Source organism: Elephas maximus, chromosome 9, assembly GCF_024166365.1.
Source record: "Elephas maximus indicus isolate mEleMax1 chromosome 9, mEleMax1 primary haplotype, whole genome shotgun sequence".
Lineage (NCBI taxonomy): Eukaryota > Metazoa > Chordata > Mammalia > Proboscidea > Elephantidae > Elephas > Elephas maximus.
In genome coordinates, this window is record NC_064827.1 from 41,741,168 (window position 1) to 41,762,211 (window position 21,044).

At 39.8% G+C, this 21,044-nt stretch overlaps 1 protein-coding gene across 1 annotated transcript; it reads right to left on the reverse strand.

Moving 5' to 3' along the window:
• Window positions 1-114: 114 nt before the first annotated feature.
• Window positions 115-21,033, reverse strand: NDUFB6 (NADH:ubiquinone oxidoreductase subunit B6). Its single transcript, XM_049896819.1, has 4 exons — window positions 20,725-21,033; window positions 8,977-9,069; window positions 6,416-6,460; window positions 115-328 (listed from the first exon to the last, which is right to left on the reverse strand). The coding sequence occupies exons 1-4, from the start codon at window positions 20,902-20,904 to the stop codon at window positions 260-262; spliced, it is 387 nt and encodes a 128-aa protein (XP_049752776.1). The 5' UTR covers window positions 20,905-21,033; the 3' UTR covers window positions 115-259.
• Window positions 21,034-21,044: the final 11 nt, after the last annotated feature.

The window sequence follows — 21,044 nt, forward strand, 5'->3', positions numbered from 1 at the left end:
CTGTTTTCCAATTCAGGAATGACCAGAACAACTGGAGCAGTCACTCATATCATTTGTTTTGCATGTTCAATTTTTACAATTTTTAAATGATTTAAAGGGTCTCAAACTGTACAATGTTTTGGTAGAGATATGACAACACATTTCTGGGAGTAAACTTGTAAGTTTACTTTATTAAAGTTACTTTTCCAGAAAATATTACTCAGTAAATATGGTATTATAGGACTTGGGCTCATAAATCTTTGAAATGTTTAAGTAATCTTCAATGATGTTGATCAGGAAAGTCTTTCATTGGTGGAATTACTTCTCCAGTCTCCAGAATTGTATCACCCTAGGAAAACAAAGATGTGTTAGTAGAAAAATCTTGTGGGGGTGATAGTTCCACTTTGTTCTATGTGTTGGTCATTCCTCACATGGAAAATCTAGTTCAGCTCTGACATTCACACTTAAGAGGGACTTAAAAGTGTAAGCTGTTTAAAGATGAACAAGTACTCAAAATCTTAAGGTACAAATTAAAGGGGAAGCTTCATTCAGAAACAACCAGAGGGGGCATGAAAGTTTTCACCAAGTGAAAAACAGATAATCCTTACTTTGAACAGCCCCAAGAAATAAGAGAATCCCTAAAAACAAGGTGCAGGAAAACATCTTCGGTTCAATATAAGGACGTAATCAATGTATTCTCAATAATTGATATTAAGCAATTGCCAGTTTAATGCTTGGCTTAGATATTAGAGATACAATGTAGACATTGGCTGGGCAGCTGGTCCAGGTGTCTTCAAACCTGGATACAGTGTGTGTGGAAGAAAGGGCGTGGGCTTTGGATACAGAACCATGTGGTGAGAATCATGGCCGTTTCATGGACAAGCTGTAAAATTTTAGGCAAATTATTTAGCTTCTCTGAGCTTCAGTCATCATCTGTATAATGGGGATAACAATCCCTATCTCATAAAGCATTGATTCAGTACTTCGCATATTGTGAACAATCAACAAATAATAACTATTAATATACTTTTTATTTTTTTTTATACTTGTATATCTTCTGACCATGAAATTGATTCTAAATATTTTATATCAGCATGCTCTAGTTGTACAAAAGATAAGACAAATCACAAAGTGTTGAAACTAAGCTAGTCATATAAATTTGATAATGCTGAGAGAGGCAAAAAAGAGAGGGAAACAAAACACTTGACCCATAGATGTACCAAGTGCTTTTAGCAACCTGGGCCATTTTACTCCACACTGATAGAGATTTGCATTTCGAAGGATGAGAAGAGTTTTCCAAAAGGAAACAGGGATTTTTTCTATATACTTGAATTTCTACCACACTTAGTCATTCCATCTGAAATTAAAGAGAACTCAATAAAAATTCAAGAACTCAATAAAAACTCTAGAATTGTGAATTTTGATTTTTAATCATTTACATCAGCCTAAGACCAGAAGAACTAGATGGCGCCCGGCTACAACTGATGACTGCCTTGACAGGGAACAGAACAGAGAACCCCTGAGGGAGCAGGAGAGCAGTGGGATGCAAACCCCAAATTCTTATAAAAAGACCAGACTTAATGGTCTGACTGAGACTACAGAGGTCATGGTCCGCAGACCTGTTAGCCCAAGGCAGGAACCATTCCCAAAGCCAACTCCTCAGCCAGGGATTGGACTGGACTATGGGATAGAAAATGATACTGGTGAAGAGTGAGCTTCTTGGATCAAGTAGATACATGAGACTATGTGGGCAGCTCCTGTTTGGAAAAAAAGATGAGAGGATAGAGGGAGTCATAAGTTGGCCAAATGGACACGAAAACTGAGTGAAGGGAAGGGGTGTGCTCTCTCATCAGAGAGTGAGCAACTAGGAATATATAGCAAGGTGTATATAAGTTTTTGTATGTATGAGAGACTGACTTGGTTTGTAAACTTTCACTTAAAGCACAATAAAAATAAAACAGGATGTGTCAAAAAGATGGTGGAATGTAGCATGTTTGAAGGGAACAGTTAAGGGACCATTTTTACTGGAATAAAGTATTTACATAAAGGAAGAGATAACGGTAGAATGAAAGGCTTGAATAAGTTTAAAAAAAAAAAAAACCATTGCCATAGAGTCAGTTCCGACTCATACTGACCCTACAGCATAGAGCAGAACTGCCCCATACGGTTCCCAAGGCTGTAATCTTTACGTAAGCAGACGGCCACATCTTTCTCCTGTGGAGCGGCTGGTGGGTTCAAACCACGAGCCTTTTGGTTAGCAGCTAAGTGCTTAACCACTGCGCTACCTGGGCTCCTTTCTGAACAAACTAGAGAGCCTTAAATGGAATGTGAACACATTTATCCCAAAGGAAGTGAAAAGCCATCAAGGTTTTTTTTTTTTAAAGAGGGTTATGGAAGAGATTTTAGGTTGCTCACCAAAATCCATATTTTTCTCTTTTTCTGCAGTTTTAATCTTCCTATTGAGGTTAAGCGTAGCAGTGTGAATGAGTTCAACCCAATGGAATGTGAGTAGAAGTGTATTGGAGTCTGGAGACTTTGGAAGCCCTGTGTTTAAGATAGCTGATTCTGTCAGCCTGGATCCCTGAATGAATTATTTCTCCCCCAATTCCCCATTCCCTGACCTGGAAATGTTCAGGACTGTTGCCTAATGAAGAAATAAACTTTTATTATGTTTAAGCCATTACACATTTTGGGGACATGTTGCTACTACACCTAGCATTACCCTAATGCAGAAGTTAGTACCTTGATGTGGTACAAATGATGCCATAATAAAAATCAAACTACACTGCACTAGCTTAGCAGTCTAGCAGCAAGGGCAATGGCACTGAGAGCTAAAAAATGGAAACAAAGAGTTAGCGGCAAAGTATTTGGCAAAATGTCTCCTATAATAACGGAAGCAGACTGCTCTAGAAGTAGCTTAAAAAAAGTTATGGTATGTGTTTGGCTACTACTGGCTGCCTTGGCAATGCACTTTAGGAAAGATGACCTCAATCAAGAAGTGGCTGATTTAAGAGCAGAAATAAAAATGGAGAGAATCCAAAAATTCAAGACCTTGCAGTACTGAAAAATCTGACTGCTTCTGAATCCCTAAACAGTAAGAGTTAACACTAAAAATATCCTGAGTAACAGAAAAAAAAAAAAAAAATCAGTAAACAGAGGGACTCAGCCCTATGGAAAAGAGCAGATTAAAGGGAATGTAGCCTTTGAAGCAGTCTGTTTCAGATGGCCTCCACATAGCTGCCACTAAGTTAACAGAGATACCTGTAAGGGTAAAGCAGCAAAGAAATCAGAGAACTTGATGATAATGATGTGTAGAAAGAACAAATACTAGCATATGGAACTGGCTAGAAGCAAACAGATTAGATGCTTACCAAGTATTTTTCTTTCTACGCTTACCAAATGTTTGAGGGAATTAGATGGTTAAAGAAAACAAATACACAAAACTATAAAAGTCTGTGAATGTTTTAGCTTAAAATGACCTCTGGCAATCAACCTTCTATAAGCAGAAGGCAGGCTTTGAAGGCTGTGCAACTCCCCCAAGGAAGGCATGCTTCCTAGTGCCCATTTTAGATCTAGTCTAGGTTGATAATGGAAAAGAACCTTGTTCCTTGCAACAGTGTTCACAATAGCAAAAAGATGGAAACAACCTAAATGCCCACCAACGGATGAATGAGTAAACAAACTGGTACACACGATGGAATACTACACAACAGTAAAGAATAATGACAAACCTGCAAAACATCTCACAATGTGACCGAATCTAGAGGACATCATGCTGAGTGAAATAAGTCAATCACAAATGGACAAATATTATATGAGACCACTATTGTAAACAGTCAAGAAAAGGTTTACACACAGAAAGAAATATATATATCTTTTTACTCTTTTTTTTAATTGAACTTTAGATGAAGGTTTACAGAACAAAGTAGTTTCTGATCAAATAGTACACACACTGTTGTATGACACTGGTTGACAACCCCACAACAAGTCAACACTCTCCCTTCTCAACCCTCAGTTCCCTATTACCACCTTTCCTGTACCCTCCTACCTTCCAGTCCCTGCCCCAGGGCTTGTTTTATCTTGTTTTGTTCCATGGGCCTGTTCAATCTTTGGCTGAAGGATGAACCTCAGGAGTGGCACCATTACTGAGCTGAAAGCGTGTCTGGGGGCATACTTTCAGGATTAGAAAGAAACATTTCTTGATGGTTTCCAGGGATGAGAGGGAGGGAAAATCCCAACTAAATAGAGTAGACGAGTTAATTTTGATGAAGGGGAAAAAACAATACACAATATGTGGGAAGTCAGCACAGCAAAGAAAGACACTGAGAAGTACACAAGAATAAAAGGCAATGACGGTAAATAATATATACAATTTTGCAACAACAGCAATAACTATGAGCAGATACATAGGTAGATATGTATGCTGAATAGGTGTGGGAGGGCATATGGGAGTACACCAAAGTGCATATGTAGATTTGGGTGTGGATATTTCTACATACATATTTGTACGTGTTGCACGTATATTCATATAGAGCACACAGGGGACGGGGAGTACAACCAATGTCAAAGAACAATCAGTGTATAAACTATTGAATGGGAAACTAATTTGCTCTGTAAGCCTTCACCTAAAGCACAATTTAAAAAAAGAAAAGACCCTCCAAGACAGACCCAGAGGTCAGAGAAAACAATGGACAAAGGTGTTCCTTCCAGAAAACAAAATAAATGCCCACTCAAGTAACTTCCCACACATAGAGATCAGGGGTCTTTACAATGTTCGACCACTAAGATTTCGGGATTGCCAAGAACCAGTGACTACTGTGCTATTTATACCCCATCACTAAGCACTGGGTGTAGCTCAGGATGATCCCACACATCATCCAAAAATTTGCTATCTTTATTGATCCTCAAACCAAGACAAGTCACGTCTAAACCTGACAGACACTACTGTGCATCATCTGGAGATCTCGGATCTTGGCTGCTTGCAGTGACAGTATGGGACTTTGGGGAGACACTGTGTTATATACGTGGAGAGAAGGCAACAGAGAGCTATTTGTGGCAGAAACTATTAGTATTCACTAAATATCCATGCATGGGAGGCTGGGGGAAAAAAAGTACACTTACATACATTTATAAAAGTACAGAAGATATTTAGGACCGTGAGACTTAGTTCTGGTCAATATCATTTGAGGACAGTGACATAAGCTGCTTCCAAGATTAGACCTTAAAAATCATCCCTGAGATATCCAGCCTTCTCTTCCCCTATGCTGGTGATCTTGGAAGCCTCATAATTGAAGAAAGCATAGCTATAAAATAGAGGAAGGCCAAATGACCCACACCAATCTGTGATGTCAATAAAAAATCTTTGTTAAGCCACTGAGATTTGGGGGTTTGTTTGTTACTGCCCATCCTATGCTAACTAACATAAGTTCAAATGGGTATTCTTCAGGTCCCCAAAGGGAAGATCCCCAAAGGGATCCACTGTACAGAAACAGGAAAGAATCAATGATGTGGTCTTCCGAAGAAAGCTCTCCTTCTTCTCCTTTGAACAGTGATGGCAAAATAAATAATAAACAAACAAATGGAAGAGAAAATAAATTACCCAGTTGGTAAAACCAGCGAGAGAAATTTGTATTTTGAGACTACCTAAGCCCTGACACAAATCAGTTATACATCATGAAATATAGAAGAAATCCTCTATTATTTTCTAAAGTTGAGTTCCCAACTGGGAGGATTAGCCAATTTTGGTGGTTCTCCCATAAAATGGCATTCCATTGCAATAAATATTGGATTATTGTAACTATGTTATTTGATTGAAGCAAGAATTAACACTGAGCTTTGTTTTTGAAAACTGTAGAATTTAGAGACCGATGGTAGTTATATTATGTGACTAGAAATAGGATAAGAACCTAACACGTTTTTTACTATGCTAGACAACCTCAAAAACATTCGGTAAAAATACCAACTGACTACTGGGTAATTTTTAATGCTGAAAGGACTCATTGTAAATTAGTATGATGCCTTACATTTTCAAGATACAAAATTTAAGACACATATTAATAGATTTTAAAATCACAGATAGAGGGGAAAATTCAGTTGCTGTCACTATACTCAGGAGTCTGCTCAGGATAGTTCCCTAAGTCCTTCACCCTACATGAAATAGCATACCAGTTGAAAAAGTCTGGTGCCTTTAATTCACTTTAGGACTATCAAGGTCATAACAACAAATTTTATGGTCAGGTTGAAAATAAAATAAATGTGTACATCTCCCATTTTCAACTGTAAATGCTACCTCATACTATTTCCTTTTTTTTTTTTTTTTTTAACAATACACTAAACAGGCACTTAAATTGACAATGAAAGAAAGGAATATAGGGGAAGAAATGGAGAGAGAAAAATAATAAACAAAAGAAAAATCAGAGAAGTTTTAAGGACTTACTGGGAATATTCTGGGCTTCCCTTCAACAAAGGCATATGGTTTTACCTGCAATAAAAGTAAAGCTGTATTAATTACGGCTTTAGGGTTTCTTCTGGGAAAAAAAAAAGATCGTTTCCCAAATTTTTAACTTAAGCCCCACACTTTCACCAAACCCCAGACTCATATATCCAGCTGTTTACTCAACATCTCTATTTGTCTATCAAATAGACATCTCAAACTTACCAGGACCAACACTTAACTTCCCCCATAAACTGCTCTTCCTCATCCTCCCCATCTCAGTAAATGGCACTTTCATTTCCCCAGTTGTAAAGACCAAAAACCTTGACTCCTCAACAGATCCTGTTGGCTATACTTTGAAATTACATTCTGAATCCAACTGCTTCTTATCACCACTAGTACACCACCCTTGTCCAAGCCTCTTATCATTTTTTTTACCTGTACAACTACAATAGCACCTACTAGTCTCCCTGCTTCCATTCTTGTCTTACTACCAACCAACCTGTTGCCGCTGAGTCGATTCTGACTCATAGCGACCTTATAAGAGTAGAACTGCTCCACAGAGTTTCCAAGGAGCTCCTGGTGGATTCAAACTGCCAACCTTTTGGTTAGCAGCTGTAGCTCTTAACCACTACACCACCAGGGTTTCCTTGTTTTACTACACTCAGCCTATTTTCACACAGCATGCAGAGTAGAGCAATCCCTTTAAGATGAATCACTCCTCTTACAGTCCTCTGCTCAAAGTGCTATAATTCTTAGAGAAAAAGCCAAGGTCCTTACTGTGATCCCTGAGACCCTATATGATCTCACCCTCGGCCACCTCTCTGACCTCCTAATACTCTCCTTCACTCACTATATTATAGCCACAGTGGCTTCCTTGCCATCAGTCCAATCAGTCAAGCCTCGTTGAGCCTCAGGGCCTTTGTTCTTAATGATTCCTCTACCTGAAATGCTCTTCCCTTGGATATCTGCTTGGCCCATATCCTCATTTCATTTGTGTCTCCACTCAAATATCACCTCCTCATAGAAGTCTAACTAAAATAGTAGCTGTTGCCGTTCTCTAAGGAGTCTCTGGGCAGCACATATGGTTAAATGCTCAGCTACTAACTGAAAGGTTGTCAGTTCAAATTCTCCCAGAGGCACCTTAGAAGAAAGGCCTGGTGATCCACTTCCTAAGATCACAGCCACTGAGAATCCTACGAAGCTCAGTTCCCTGAAACACTGGGGTTGCTATGAGTCAAAATCAACTCTACAGCAACTGGTTTAGTTTGGTATTAATATATATGAAAAACCATGAGTTCATACTAACACCCCCAGTTCCATTCCAGCACCACAGGGCTTTCCACTTTTCCATATGTGTAACTCCTTTGTCCAACAGTGAGAATCCTGGTCCCATTATTATCAATATATATTCTTATTTGGTCAATCTCGCTGTTTATAACCAATCTTTTGTCACCACCACCACACCCCAGAATGAACACCCTCCTCACCTCATTCCGGTTCTGACATCTTACTATGGGTTGCCACCTTCATCAGTGCCTCAGCCCATCCTTACCTTCGGATGCCCTCCTCCACCAGATAACCCTCCAAAAGGCAGTCTATTAGATATCCTATATCAGGCGACCGCTGCTGCTGGCCCCCTGAACAGGTACATTCTCTCACAACCACTAGGGATCTTACACCACTCACTGGGCCAGAAGAATGCCCTCTTAGCTATCTGGGTTCTGAAACTCCATGCTGGGCAGCTACCACTGCCTCTCCTTCTAGACTACCCTCCAGAATGGGTGCCCTCTTCCATCTGCTTGGGATCCAACACCCAGCACCAGACTGTGCTATCCCTAGCTTTAAAAATACGGCATCTGGCTCAGTTCAATCAGGCCTTTCAAGATCTTCCAGTGAAAAAATTTCAAGCTTTTGGAAACCGTGGATTCTAAATAAAATTTGTGAAAAATCAGACAGAATGAATAAAAGAGAAATAGGACAATGACAAAGACAACCTTTGTCTACTCAGAATTTTATCTTATACCAGATCTATACTCAAAAAAAGGAGCAGAAATTCTTTTTCCTCCTAATGAGGACCTCAAGTTTAGATGACTATTATTAGATCAAGATGGCACTGGGTCTGGGCTTTATTATTAGATCAACTACATTCCAATCATTTAAACACAATTTCTAAGGGAAATGCATTCCAAGTTGTAAACTAATATGAATATTAACATCTTGAACAACCATAGTTAATTTTCATTTATGCTTTTAGCTAAAAGGATTTGAAGTAGTTCAAAACTAATTTATAAGTGGTTTATCATTTTCACTACATAAAGCAGGGCAAGGCATACCCACATATACCATTGCCATTGAGTCAATTCTGACTAACAGCTACCATATAGGACAGAGTAAAACTGCCCCATAGGGTTTCCAAGGAGGAGCTGGTGGATTCAAACTGCAGACCCTTTGGTTAGCAGCTGAGCTATTAACCACTGCCCCACCAGCACACCCGAGTACGAAATAATTTCGGACAATATTAAAAATTAATTCTGGAAAACATGTACTTAAAACATACTTACGTTCACATGATATTTGACATGATAATGAATAATCCAGGCCGGTATAAGTACATAAGTAAAAGCAAAAACGCTGTGTCGGTATACCTTAAACAGCTGGGGGAAAAAAAGAAAAAAAAATGCATAAAATAAACATATATCCCATTTTTATGTGTGTGGCAGGAAAAAAAAGCATTAATGATATAACAATGTCATGATTATTTTTACAAATCTCTAAATGCCACATTTCCTTATAGTCCGTAGCTAGCTTCACCGACCTAAATATTTTTTACTAAAGTTTTTTTTCTAAGGCCTGCTAGGCGATACCTACAAAGTCCAGGCTTAAGGCAAATGTGTAGCATTTTTGCAAAACTATAGCAAGGCATCCACCATGCATGTGTGTGTCATACTGTGGGGCTTGCGTATTGCTGTGATGGTGGAAGCTATGCCACCAGTATTCAAATACCAGCGGGGTCACCCATGGCAGACAGGTTTCAGCTGAGCTTCCAGACTAAGACAAACTAGGAAGAAGAACCCGGCAGTCTACTTCTGAAAGAATTAGACAGTGAAAACCTTATGAATAGCAGAACATTGTCTGTTATAGTGCCAGAAAATGAGCCCCTCAGGTTGGAAGGCACTCAAAATACAACTGGGGAAGAGCTGCTTCTCAGAGTAGACCTTAATCACCTGGATGGAGTCAAGCTTTCGGGACCTTTATTTGCTGATGTGGCATGATTCAAAAGAAAAGAAACAGCTGCAAATATCCATTAACAATCGGAACGTGAAATGTACGAAGTATGAATCCAGGAAAATTGGAAATCATCAAAACTGAAATGGAGAGGCGGAGCCAAGATGGCGGACTAGGCAGACGCTACCTCGGATCCCTCTTACAACAAAGACACGGAAAAACAAGTGAATCGATCACATACATAACAATCTACGAACCCTGAACAACAAACACAGATTTAGAGACGGAGAACGAACTAATACGGGGAAGCAGCGATTGTTTCCAGAGCCTGGAGCCAGCATACCAGTCAGGTACGGCACAAGCACAGAGACCTGCTCCACCCCCCTGAACTAACCCCGGGAGGGGGACTAGCCGGTTCCACGGGCGGCGTGGGACGCAGCCGTTAGGAGAAGTCCCCGGGAGGCAGTGACTGATCTTGGAGCAGAAAGAGCAGCACCCGAGCCGGGGAACCGTCCCACAGGGATTTGGACTGCACGCAGCGGATTTTCTGGAAAAACTAGTTTCCCAGTGATGGCTCGGAGACAACAATCCATATCAAACCACTTAAAGAAGCAGACCGTGACAGCTTCTCCAACTCCCCAAACAAAAGAATCAAAATCTTTCCCAAATGAAGATACAATTTTGGAATTATCAGATACAGAATATAAAAAACTAATTTACAGAATGCTTAATGATATCACAAATGAAATTAGGATATCTGCAGAAAAAGCCAAGGAACACACTGATAAAACTGTTGAAGAACTCAAAAAGATTATTCAAGAACATACTGGAAAAATTAATAAGTTGCAAGAATCCATAGAGAGACAACATGTAGAAATCCAAAAGATTAACAATAAAATAACAGAATTAGACAACACACTAGGAAGTCAGAGGAGCAGACTCGAGCAATTAGAATGCAGACTGGGACATCTGGAGGACCAGGGAATCAACACCAACATAGCTGAAAAAAAATCAGATAAAAGAATTAAAAAAAATGAAGAAACCCTAAGAATTATGTGGGACTCTATCAAGAAGGATAACCTGCGGGTGATTGGAGTCCCAGAACAGGGAGGGGGGACAGAAAACACAGAGAAAATAGTTGAAGAACTTCTGACAGAAAACTTCCCTGACATCATGAAAAACGAAAGGATATCTATCCAAGATGCTCATCGAACCCCATTTAAGATTGATCCAAAAAGAAAAACACCAAGACATATTATCATCAAACTCACCAAAACCAAAGATAAACAGAAAATTTTAAAAGCAGCCAGGGAGAAAAGAAAGGTTTCCTTCAAGGGAGAATCAATAAGAATATGTTCTGACTACTCAGCAGAAACCATGCAGGCAAGAAGGGAATGGGACGACATATACAGAACACTGAAGGAGAAGAACTGCCAACCAAGGATCATATATCCAGCAAAACTCTCTCTGAAATATGAAGGCGAAATTAAGATATTTACAGACAAACACAAGTTTAGAGAATTTGCAAAAACCAAACCAAAGCTACAAGAAATACTAAAGGATATTGTTTGGTCAGAGAACCAATAATATCAGATATCAGCACAACACAAGGTCACAAAACAGAACGTCCTGATATCAACTCAAATAGGGAAATCACAAAAACAAACAAATTAAGATTAATTAAAAAAAAATACACATAACAGGGAATCATGGAAGTCAATAGGTAAAAGATCACAATAATCAAAAAGAGGGACTAAATACAGGAGGCATTGAACTGCCATATGGAGAGTGATACAAGGCGATATAGAACAATACAAGTTAGGTTTTTACTTAGAAAAATAGGGGTATATAATGAGGTAACCACAAAAAGGTATAACAACTCTATAACTCAAGACAAAAACCAAGAAAAACGTAACGACTCAACTAACATAAAGTCAAACACTATGAAAGTGAGGATCTCACAATTTACTAAGAAAAACGCCTCAGCACAAAAAAGTATGTGGAAAAATGAAATTGTCAACAACACACATAAAAAGGCATCAAAATGACAGCACTAAAAACTTATTTATCTATAATTACCCTGAATGTAAATGGACTAAATGCACCAATAAAGAGACAGAGAGTCACAGACTGGATAAAGAAACACGATCCATCTATATGCTGCCTACAAGAGACACACCTTAGACTTAGAGACACAAACAAACTAAAACTCAAAGGATGGAAAAAAGTATATCAAGCAAACAATAAGCAAAAAAGAAGAGGAGTAGCAATATTAATTTCTGACAAAATAGACTTTAGACTTAAATCCACCACAAAGGATAAAGAAGGACACTATATAATGATAAAAGGGACAATTGATCAGGAAGACATAACCATATTAAATATTTACGCACCCAATGACAGGGCTGCAAGATATATAAATCAAATTTTAACAGAACTGAAAAGCGAGATAGATACCTCCACAATTATAGTAGGAGACTTCAACACACCCCTTTCGGAGAAGGACAGGACATCCAGTAAGAAGCTCAACAGAGACACGGAAGATCTAATTACAACAATCAACCAACTTGACCTCATTGACTTATACAGAACTCTCCACCCAACTGCTGCAAAATATACTTTTTTTTCTAGCGCACATGGAACATTCTCTAGAATAGACCACATATTAGGTCATAAAACAAACCTTTGCAGAGTCCAAAACATCGAAATATTACAAAGCATCTTCTCAGACCACAAGGCAATAAAACTAGAGATCAATAACAGAAGAACGAGGGAAAAGAAATCAAATACTTGGAAAATGAACAATACCCTCCTGAAAAAAGACTGGGTTATAGAAGACATCAAGGAGGGAATAAGGAAATTCATAGACAGCAACGAGAATGAAAATACTTCCTATCAAAACCTCTGGGACACAGCAAAAGCAGTGCTCAGAGGTCAATTTATATCAATAAATGCACACATACAAAAAGAAGAAAGAGCCAAAATCAGAGAACTGTCCCTACAACTTGAACAAATAGAAAGTGAGCAACAAAAGAATCCATCAGGCACCAGAAGAAAACAAATAATAAAAATTAGAGCTGAACTAAATGAATTAGAGAACAGAAAAACAATTGAAAGAATTAACAAAGCCAAAAGCTGGTTCTTTGAAAAAATTAACAAAATTGATAAACCATTGGCGAGACTGACTAAAGAAATACAGGAAAGGAAACAAATAACCCGAATAAGAAATGAGAAGGACCACATCACAACAGAACCAAATGAAATTAAAAGAATCATTTCAGATTATTATGAAAAATTGTACTCTAACAAATTTGAAAACCTAGAAGAAATGGATGAATTCCTTGAAAAACACTACCTACCTAAACTAACACATTCAGAAGCAGAACAACTAAATAGACCCATAACAAAAAAAGAGATTGAAACGGTAATCAAAAAACTCCCAACAAAAAAAAGTCCTGGCCCGGACGGCTTCACTGCAGAGTTCTACCAAATTTTCAGAGAAGAGTTAACACCACTACTACTAAAGGTATTCCAAAGCATAGAAAATGACAGAATACTACCCAACTCATTCTATGAAGCCACCATCTCCCTGATACCAAAACCAGGTAAAGACATTACAAAAAAAGAAAATTATAGACCTATATCCCTCATGAACATTGATGCAAAAATCCTCAACAAAATTCTAGCCAATAGAATCCAACAACACATCAAAAAAATAATTCACCCTGATCAAGTGGGATTTATACCAGGTATGCAAGGCTGGTTTAATATCAGAAAAACCATTAATGTAATCCATCACATAAATAAAACAAAAGACAAAAACCACATGATCTTATCAATTGATGCAGAAAAGGCATTTGACAAAGTCCAACACCCATTTATGATAAAAACTCTTACCAAAATAGGAATTGAAGGAAAATTCCTCAACATAATAAAGGGCATCTATGCAAAGCCAACAGCCAATATCACTCTAAATGGAGAGAACCTGAAAGCATTTCCCTTGAGAACGGGAACCAGACAAGGATGCCCTTTATCACCGCTCTTATTCAACATCGTGTTGGAAGTCTTAGCCAGGGCAATCAGGCTAGACAAAGAAATAAAAGGTATCCGGATTGGCAAGGAAGAAGTAAAGTTATCACTATTTGCAGATGACATGATTATATACACAGAAAACCCTAAGGAATCCTCCAGAAAACTACTGAAACTAATAGAAGAGTTTGGCAGAGTCTCAGGTTATAAAATAAACATACAAAAATCACTTGGATTCCTCTACATCAACAAAAAGAACACCGAAGAGGAAATAACCAAATCAATACCATTCACGGTAGCCCCCAAGAAGATAAGATACTTAGGAATAAATCTTACCAAGGATGTAAAAGACCTATACAAAGAAAACTACAAAGCTCTACTACAAGAAATTCAAAAGGACATACTTAAGTGGAAAAACATACCTTGCTCATGGATAGGAAGACTTAACATAGTAAAAATGTCTATTCTACCAAAAGCCATCTATACATTTAACGCACTTCCGATCCAAATTCCAATGTCATATTTTAAGGGGATAGAGAAACAAATCACCAATTTCATATGGAAGGGAAAAAAGCCCCGGATAAGCAAAGCACTACTGAAAAAGAAGAAGAAAGTGGGAGGCCTCACCTTACCTGACTTCAGAACCTATTATACAGCCACAGTAGTCAAAACAGCCTGGTATTGGTACAACAACAGACACATAGACCAACGGAACAGAATTGAGAACCCAGACATAGATCCATCCACGTATGAGCAGCTGATATTTGACAAAGGACCAGTGTCAATTAACTGGGGAAAAGACAGCCTTTTTAACAAATGGTGCTGGCATAACTGGATATCCATTTGCAAAAAAATGAAACAGGACCCATACCTCACACCATGCACAAAAACTAACTCCAAGTGGATCAAAGACCTAAACATAAAGACTAAAACGATAAAGATCATGGAAGAAAAAATTGGGACAACCCTAGGAGCCCTAATACAAGGTATAAACAGAATACAAAACATTACCAAAAATGATGAAGAGAAACCCGATAATTGGGAGCTCCTAAAAATCAAACACCTATGCTCATCTAAAGACTTCACCAAAAGAGTAAAAAGACCACCTACAGATTGGGAAAGAATTTTCAGCTATGACATCTCCGACCAGCGCCTGATCTCTAAAATCTACATGATTCTGTCAAAACTCAACCACAAAAAGACAAACAACCCAATCAAGAAGTGGGCAAAGGATATGAACACACATTTCTCTAAAGAAGATATTCAGGCAGCCAACAGATACATGAGAAAATGCTCTCGATCATTAGCCATTAGAGAAATGCAAATTAAAACTACGATGAGATTCCATCTCACACCAGCAAGGCTGGCATTAATCCAAAAAACACAAAATAATAAATGTTGGAGAGGCTGCGGAGAGATTGGAACTCTCATACACTGCTGGTGGGAATGTAAAATGGTACAACCACTTTGGAAATCTATCTGGCGTTATCTTAAACAGTTAGAAATAGAACTACCATACAACCCAGAAATCCCACTCCTCGGAATATACCCTAGAGATACAAGAGCCTTCATACAAACAGATATATGCACACCCATGTTTATTGCAGCTCTGTTTACAATAGCAAAAAGTTGGAAGCAACCAAGGTGTCCATCAACGGATGAATGGGTAAATAAATTGTGGTATATTCACACAATGGAATACTACGCATCGATAAAGAACAGTGACGAATCTCTGAAACATTTCATAACATGGAGGAACCTGGAAGGCATTATGCTGAGCGAAATGAGTCAGAGGCAAAAGGACAAATACTGTATAAGACCACTATTATAAGATCTTGAGAAATAGTAAACCTGAGAAGAACACATACTTTTGTGGTTACGAGGGGGGGAGGGAGGGAGGGTGGGAGAGGGTTTTTTTATTGATTAATCAGTAGATAAGAACTGCTTTAGGTGAAGGGAAAGACAACACTCAATACATGGAAGGTCAGCTCAATTGGACTGGACCAAAAGCAAAGAAGTTTCCGGGATAAAATGAATGCTTCAAAGCTCAGCGGAGCAAGCGCGGGGGTCTGGGGAACATGGTTTGCGGGGACTTCTAAGTCAATTGGCAAAATAATTCTATTATGAAATCATTCTGCATCCCACTTTGAAATGTGGCGTCTGGGGTCTTAAATGCTAACAAGCAGCCATCTAAGATGCAGCAATTGGTCTCAACCCACCTGGAGCAAAGGAAAATGAAGAACACCAAGCCCACATGACAACTAAGAGCCCAAGAGACAGAAAGGGCCACATGAACCAGAGACCTACATCATCCTGAGACCAGAAGAACTAGTTGGTGCCCGGCCACAATCGATGACTGCCCTGACAGGGAGCTCAGCAGAGGACCCCTGAGGGAGCAGGAGAGCAGTGGGATGCAGACCCCAAATTCTCATAAGAAGACCAAACTTAATGGTCTGACTGAGACTGGAGGAATCCCGGCGGTCATGCTCTCCAGACCTTCTGTTGACACAGGACAGGAACCATCCCTGAAGACAACTCATCAGACATGAAAGGGACTGGTCAGGGGGTGGGAGAGAGACGCTGATGAAGAGTGAGCTAATTATATCAGGTGTACACTTGAGATTGTGTTGGCAACTCTTGTCTGGAGGGGGGATGGGAGGATAGAGAGAGAGGGAAGCCGGCAAAATTGTCAAGAAAGGAGAGACTGAAAGGGCTGACTCAAGACGGGGAGAGTAAGTGGGAGTAGGGAGTGAGATGTATGTAAACTTATATGTGACAGACTGATTGGATTTGTAAACGTTCACTTGAAGCTTAATAAAAGTTATTATAAAAAAAAAAAAAAAAAACTGAAATGGAACACGTAAACATAAATACCCTAGGGATTAGTGAGCTGAAATGGACTGGTATCGGCCATCTTGAACCGGACAATCATATGGTCTACTACACCAGGAATGACAACTTGGAAGGGGAATGGCATTGCATTCATCATCAAAAAGAACGCTTCAAGCTCTATCCTAAGGAACAATGCTGTCAATGATAGGATAATACCTAGTTAATACAACTATTATTCAAATTTACACACTAACCACTGAGGCCAAAGATGAAGAAATTGAAGATTTTTACCAACTTCTGCAGTTTGAAATTGATCGAACATGCAATCAGGATGCATTGATAATTACTGGTGATTGGAAATGCGAAGGCTAGAAACAAAGAAGGATCAGCAGTTGGAAAATAAGGCCTTGATGTTAGAAATGACGCTGGAGGTCGCATGATAGGATTTTGCAAGATCAACAACTTACTCACGGCAAATACTTTTTCAACAACATAAACAGCGACTATACACATGGACTTCACCAGATGGAATACACAGGAATTAAATCGACTAAACCTGTGGAAAGAGACAATGGAAAACCTCAATATCATCAGTCAGAACAAGACTAGGGGCCGAATGAGGAACAGACCATCAATTGCTCATATGCAAGCTCAAGCTCAAGCTAAACAAAATGAGAACAAGTCCACCAGAGCCAAAGTCCGACCTTGAGTATACCCCACGTGAATTTAGAGACCATCTCAAGGATAGATTTGATGCGTTGAACACTAATGACCGAAGACCAGACAAGCTGTGGAAGGAAATGATGCATGAAGAAAGCAAGAGGCCATTAAAAAGACAGGGAAGAAAAAAAAGACCAAAGTGGACGTCAGAAGAGTCTCTGAAACTTGCTCTTGAACTTTGAGTAGCTAAAGCAAACGGGAGAAATGATGCAGTAAAAGAGCTGACCGGAAGATTTCAAAGGGCAGCTGTAGAAGACAAATATAGTATTATAATGAAATGTGCAGAAGACCAAAAGGCAAGAACATGCTCGGCATTTCTCAAGCTTAAAGAACTCAAGAAAAAAATTCAAGCCTCAAGATGCAATACCGAAGGATTCTACAGGGAAAATATTAAACGACGCAGGAAGCATCAAAAGCAGATGGAAGGAATACACAGAGTCACTATACCAAAAAAATTTGGTCGATGTTCAACCATTTCAGGAGGTAGCATATGATCAGGATCCGACAGAGGAAGAGGTCCAAGCTGCACTGAAGGCTTGGGCGAAAAACAAGGCTCCAGGAATTGATGAAATACCAACTGAGATGTTTCAACAAACAGATACAGTGCTGGAAGTGCTCACTTGTCTATGTCAAGAAATATAGAAGACAGCTACCTGGCCAACCAACTGGAAGAGAGCCATATTTATACCTTTTCAAAAAAAACATGATCCAACAAAATGCGGAAATTATCAAAAAATATCATTAATATCACATGAAAGTAAAATTTTACTGAAGATCATTCAAAGGTGGCTGCACAGTTTACCCTAGCAAAAAGCTGGAAGCAACCAAGATGTCCATCAACAGACAAAGGGATAGATAAATTATGGTATATTCACACAATGGAATACTACGCATCAATAAAGACCAATGATGAATCCATGAAACATTTTGTAACGTGGAGGAACCTGGAAGGCATTATGCTGAGTGAAATTAGTCAGATGCAAAAGGACAAATATTGTATAAGACCACTATTATAAGATCTTGAGAAATAATTTAAACTGAGAAGAACACATTCTTTTGTGTTTACGAGACGGGGGAGGGAGGGAGGATGGGAGAGGATTATTTACTGATTAGATAGTAGGTAAGAACTACTTCAGGTGAAAGGAAGGACAACACACAATACAGGCGAGGTCAGCACAACTGGACTGGACCGAAAGCAAAGAAGCTTCCTGAATTAACTGAATGCTTCAAAGATCAGCGGAGCAAGGGTGGGGGTTTGGGGCTATGGCTTCACAGGACATCTAAGTCAAATGGCAAAATAAATTCTATGAAGAAAACATTCTGCATCCCACTTTGAAGTATGGTGTCTGGGGTCTTAAATGCTAACAAGCAGCCATCTAAGATGCATCAATTGGTCTCAACCCACCTGGATCAAAGGAGAATGAAGAACACCAAGGTCACAAAGTAATTATGAGCCCAAGAGACAGAAAGGGCCACATGAACTAGAGACTTACATCATCCTGAGACCAGAAGAACTAGACGGTGCCCGGCCACAACCGATGACTGCCCTGACAGGGAGCACAACAGAGAACCCCTGAGGGAGCAAGAGAACAGAGGGACGCAGACCCCAAATTCTCATAGCAAGAACAGACTTAATGGTCTGACTGAGACTAGAAGGATCCTGGCGGTCATGGTCCCCAAACCTTCTGTTGGCCCAGGACAGGAACCACTCCCGAAGCCAATTCATCAGACATGGATTGGACTGGACAATGGGTTGGAGAGAGATGCTGATGAGGAGTGAGCTACTTGCATCAGGTGGACGCTTGAGACTATGTTGGCACCTCCTGACTGGAGGGGAGATGGGAGTGTAGAGGGGGTTAGAAACTGGCAAAACGGTCACGAAAGGAGAAACTGGAAGGAGGGAGCGGGCTGACTCATTGCGGGGAGAGTAAGTGGGAGTATGTAGTAAGGTGTATATAATTTTATATGTGAGAAACTGACTCGATTTGTAAACTTTCACTTAAAGCACAATAAAAATAAATTTAAAAAGTGGCTGCAACAGTACATTAACAGGGAACTGCCAGAAATTCAAGCTGGATTCAGAAAGGACGTGGAACAAGGGATATCATTGCTGATGTCAGATGAACCCTGGCTGAAAGCAGAGACTACCAGAAAGATGTTTACCTGTGTTTTATTGACCATGCAAAAGCATTTGACTGTGTAGATCTTAACAAATTATGGATAACATTGCAAAGAATGGGAATTCCAGAACACTTAATTGTGCTTTTGAGGAACCTGTACATAGATCAAGAGGCGGTCATTCAAACAGAACAAAGGGGTTCTGCATGGTTCAAAGGATACAACCTTGACACACATCTGTCCTCAAAGTAAGGACAGATGTGTGTCAAGGTTGTATCCTTTCACCATACTTATTCAATCTGTATGCTAAATAAATACTCTGCTGAAAGTGAAGAGGACTTGAAGTACCTACTGATGAAGAAGATCTGATGAATTGCCTTCGTAGCACAATAAGGAAGGCAATGCAAGTGGATTTCAATGCGAGCTCCTTTAATTCCCAGCTCTGTGACCATAGGTAAGTCACTGAATTTTGTAGGCCTTAGTTTTTTCATATTTAAAATGAGGATTAGAAACAGCTTCTACCTTATAGGTGTAAAGGATTAAATGAAGCAACACATGTAAAACCCTCAGCCAAGTGTCAGACACATAGTAAGCACCCAACTTTTACTTATTTGTAATATCACTATTATTATTAGCCAATGTAACTGAATTTACCAAATAACTGAAAGTAATTCTGAGGTGTAGTGTTCATTATCCATAACTGGTATGATTTAATTAATAGAACTCAAGAAAATATTCAGAGACCCTGAAAATAAAGACAGTCCTGAAATGATTTTCTGCAAAGCCCAGGCATGTAATTTTTAAAGAAAAAAGTGTTAGAAGTACAGTGGTAGTTTAGAAACACCGCCTTGAAGATAATTCACTAAAAATACCAAAAGGACAGTCTTTCATGGTAATGGCATAGGACTGTACCATCAGCTAGGGGCTCACTGTTTCTTCTAGTAGTTGGGTGTAGTGCTGGTCTGTATAACCTCAACCTTAAAAGTTAGACAAGTGTCCCCAAATACTAAAATTACAACATTTTAACTCTAGAGAATCCTTGGCAATCATTGTGAGTGAAGACGTCTATAGTAGAAAGAGAACCAAATGTGCAGTGTCCTGTAAAACCAAAGCAAAGATTCATCTCCCTATCACACTTGACAGCACCAGGGAATGACTCTCCCAAAGCCATACATACACCTGGGATTCCTGACTTCTAGCCCAAGACTCTTTAGTCCCTGCTAAACTGTAGTCTCCGTTAAACCTGATTCTCCCTCGGGGGACTACGGCGTGTTCACTGTAGAGCGAAGTCAGCCCCTAATGTGGCTGCAAGGAGCCAACGTCCGTTGGTCAGGCTGGACCCCAACGCGAGGTGTGTATAGGGGAGAGGGCGGCCCGTCACTCACCGCGTGCCTCCAGCGGGACGGCTTCTGCAAAAATTTATTCCAGAACACCTGAACAGGCCAAACCCTCTGCGGAGGCAGCACCGGCTCCCGAGGGCTCAGCTCCTGGTCCTTCAACCATCGCCTCCTCAGCTCTCGCAGCTGCTGCAGCCGCAATTTCTCGTCTGGCGTGTACCCCGACATGTCACCGCTGGTATCAAGGGACAAGGATGGCCCGTCCCCGACGCACGGGCTTGTCCCTTACGCGCGCTCGCGCTCGGCAAAGCGACCTTGCGAGGACACCTGGGAGTGGCGCGGGGCTATAACGTCACACGTCCTGCCTC

What these genes read in the sequence shown, in the direction of transcription:
- NDUFB6 (XM_049896819.1), bottom strand. Translation starts at nt 20,904, where the DNA reads ATGTCGGGGTACACGCCAGACGAGAAATTGCGGCTGCAGCAGCTGCGA. An exon ending in CGTCCCGCTGGAGGCACGCG is followed by an intron (nt 9,070 to 20,724) that starts GTGAGTGACGGG and finishes TTTTTCCCCCAG; the next exon opens with CTGTTTAAGGTATACCGACA. An exon ending in ATGTCAAATATCATGTGAAC is followed by an intron (nt 6,461 to 8,976) that starts GTAAGTATGTTT and finishes CTTTTATTGCAG; the next exon opens with GTAAAACCATATGCCTTTGT.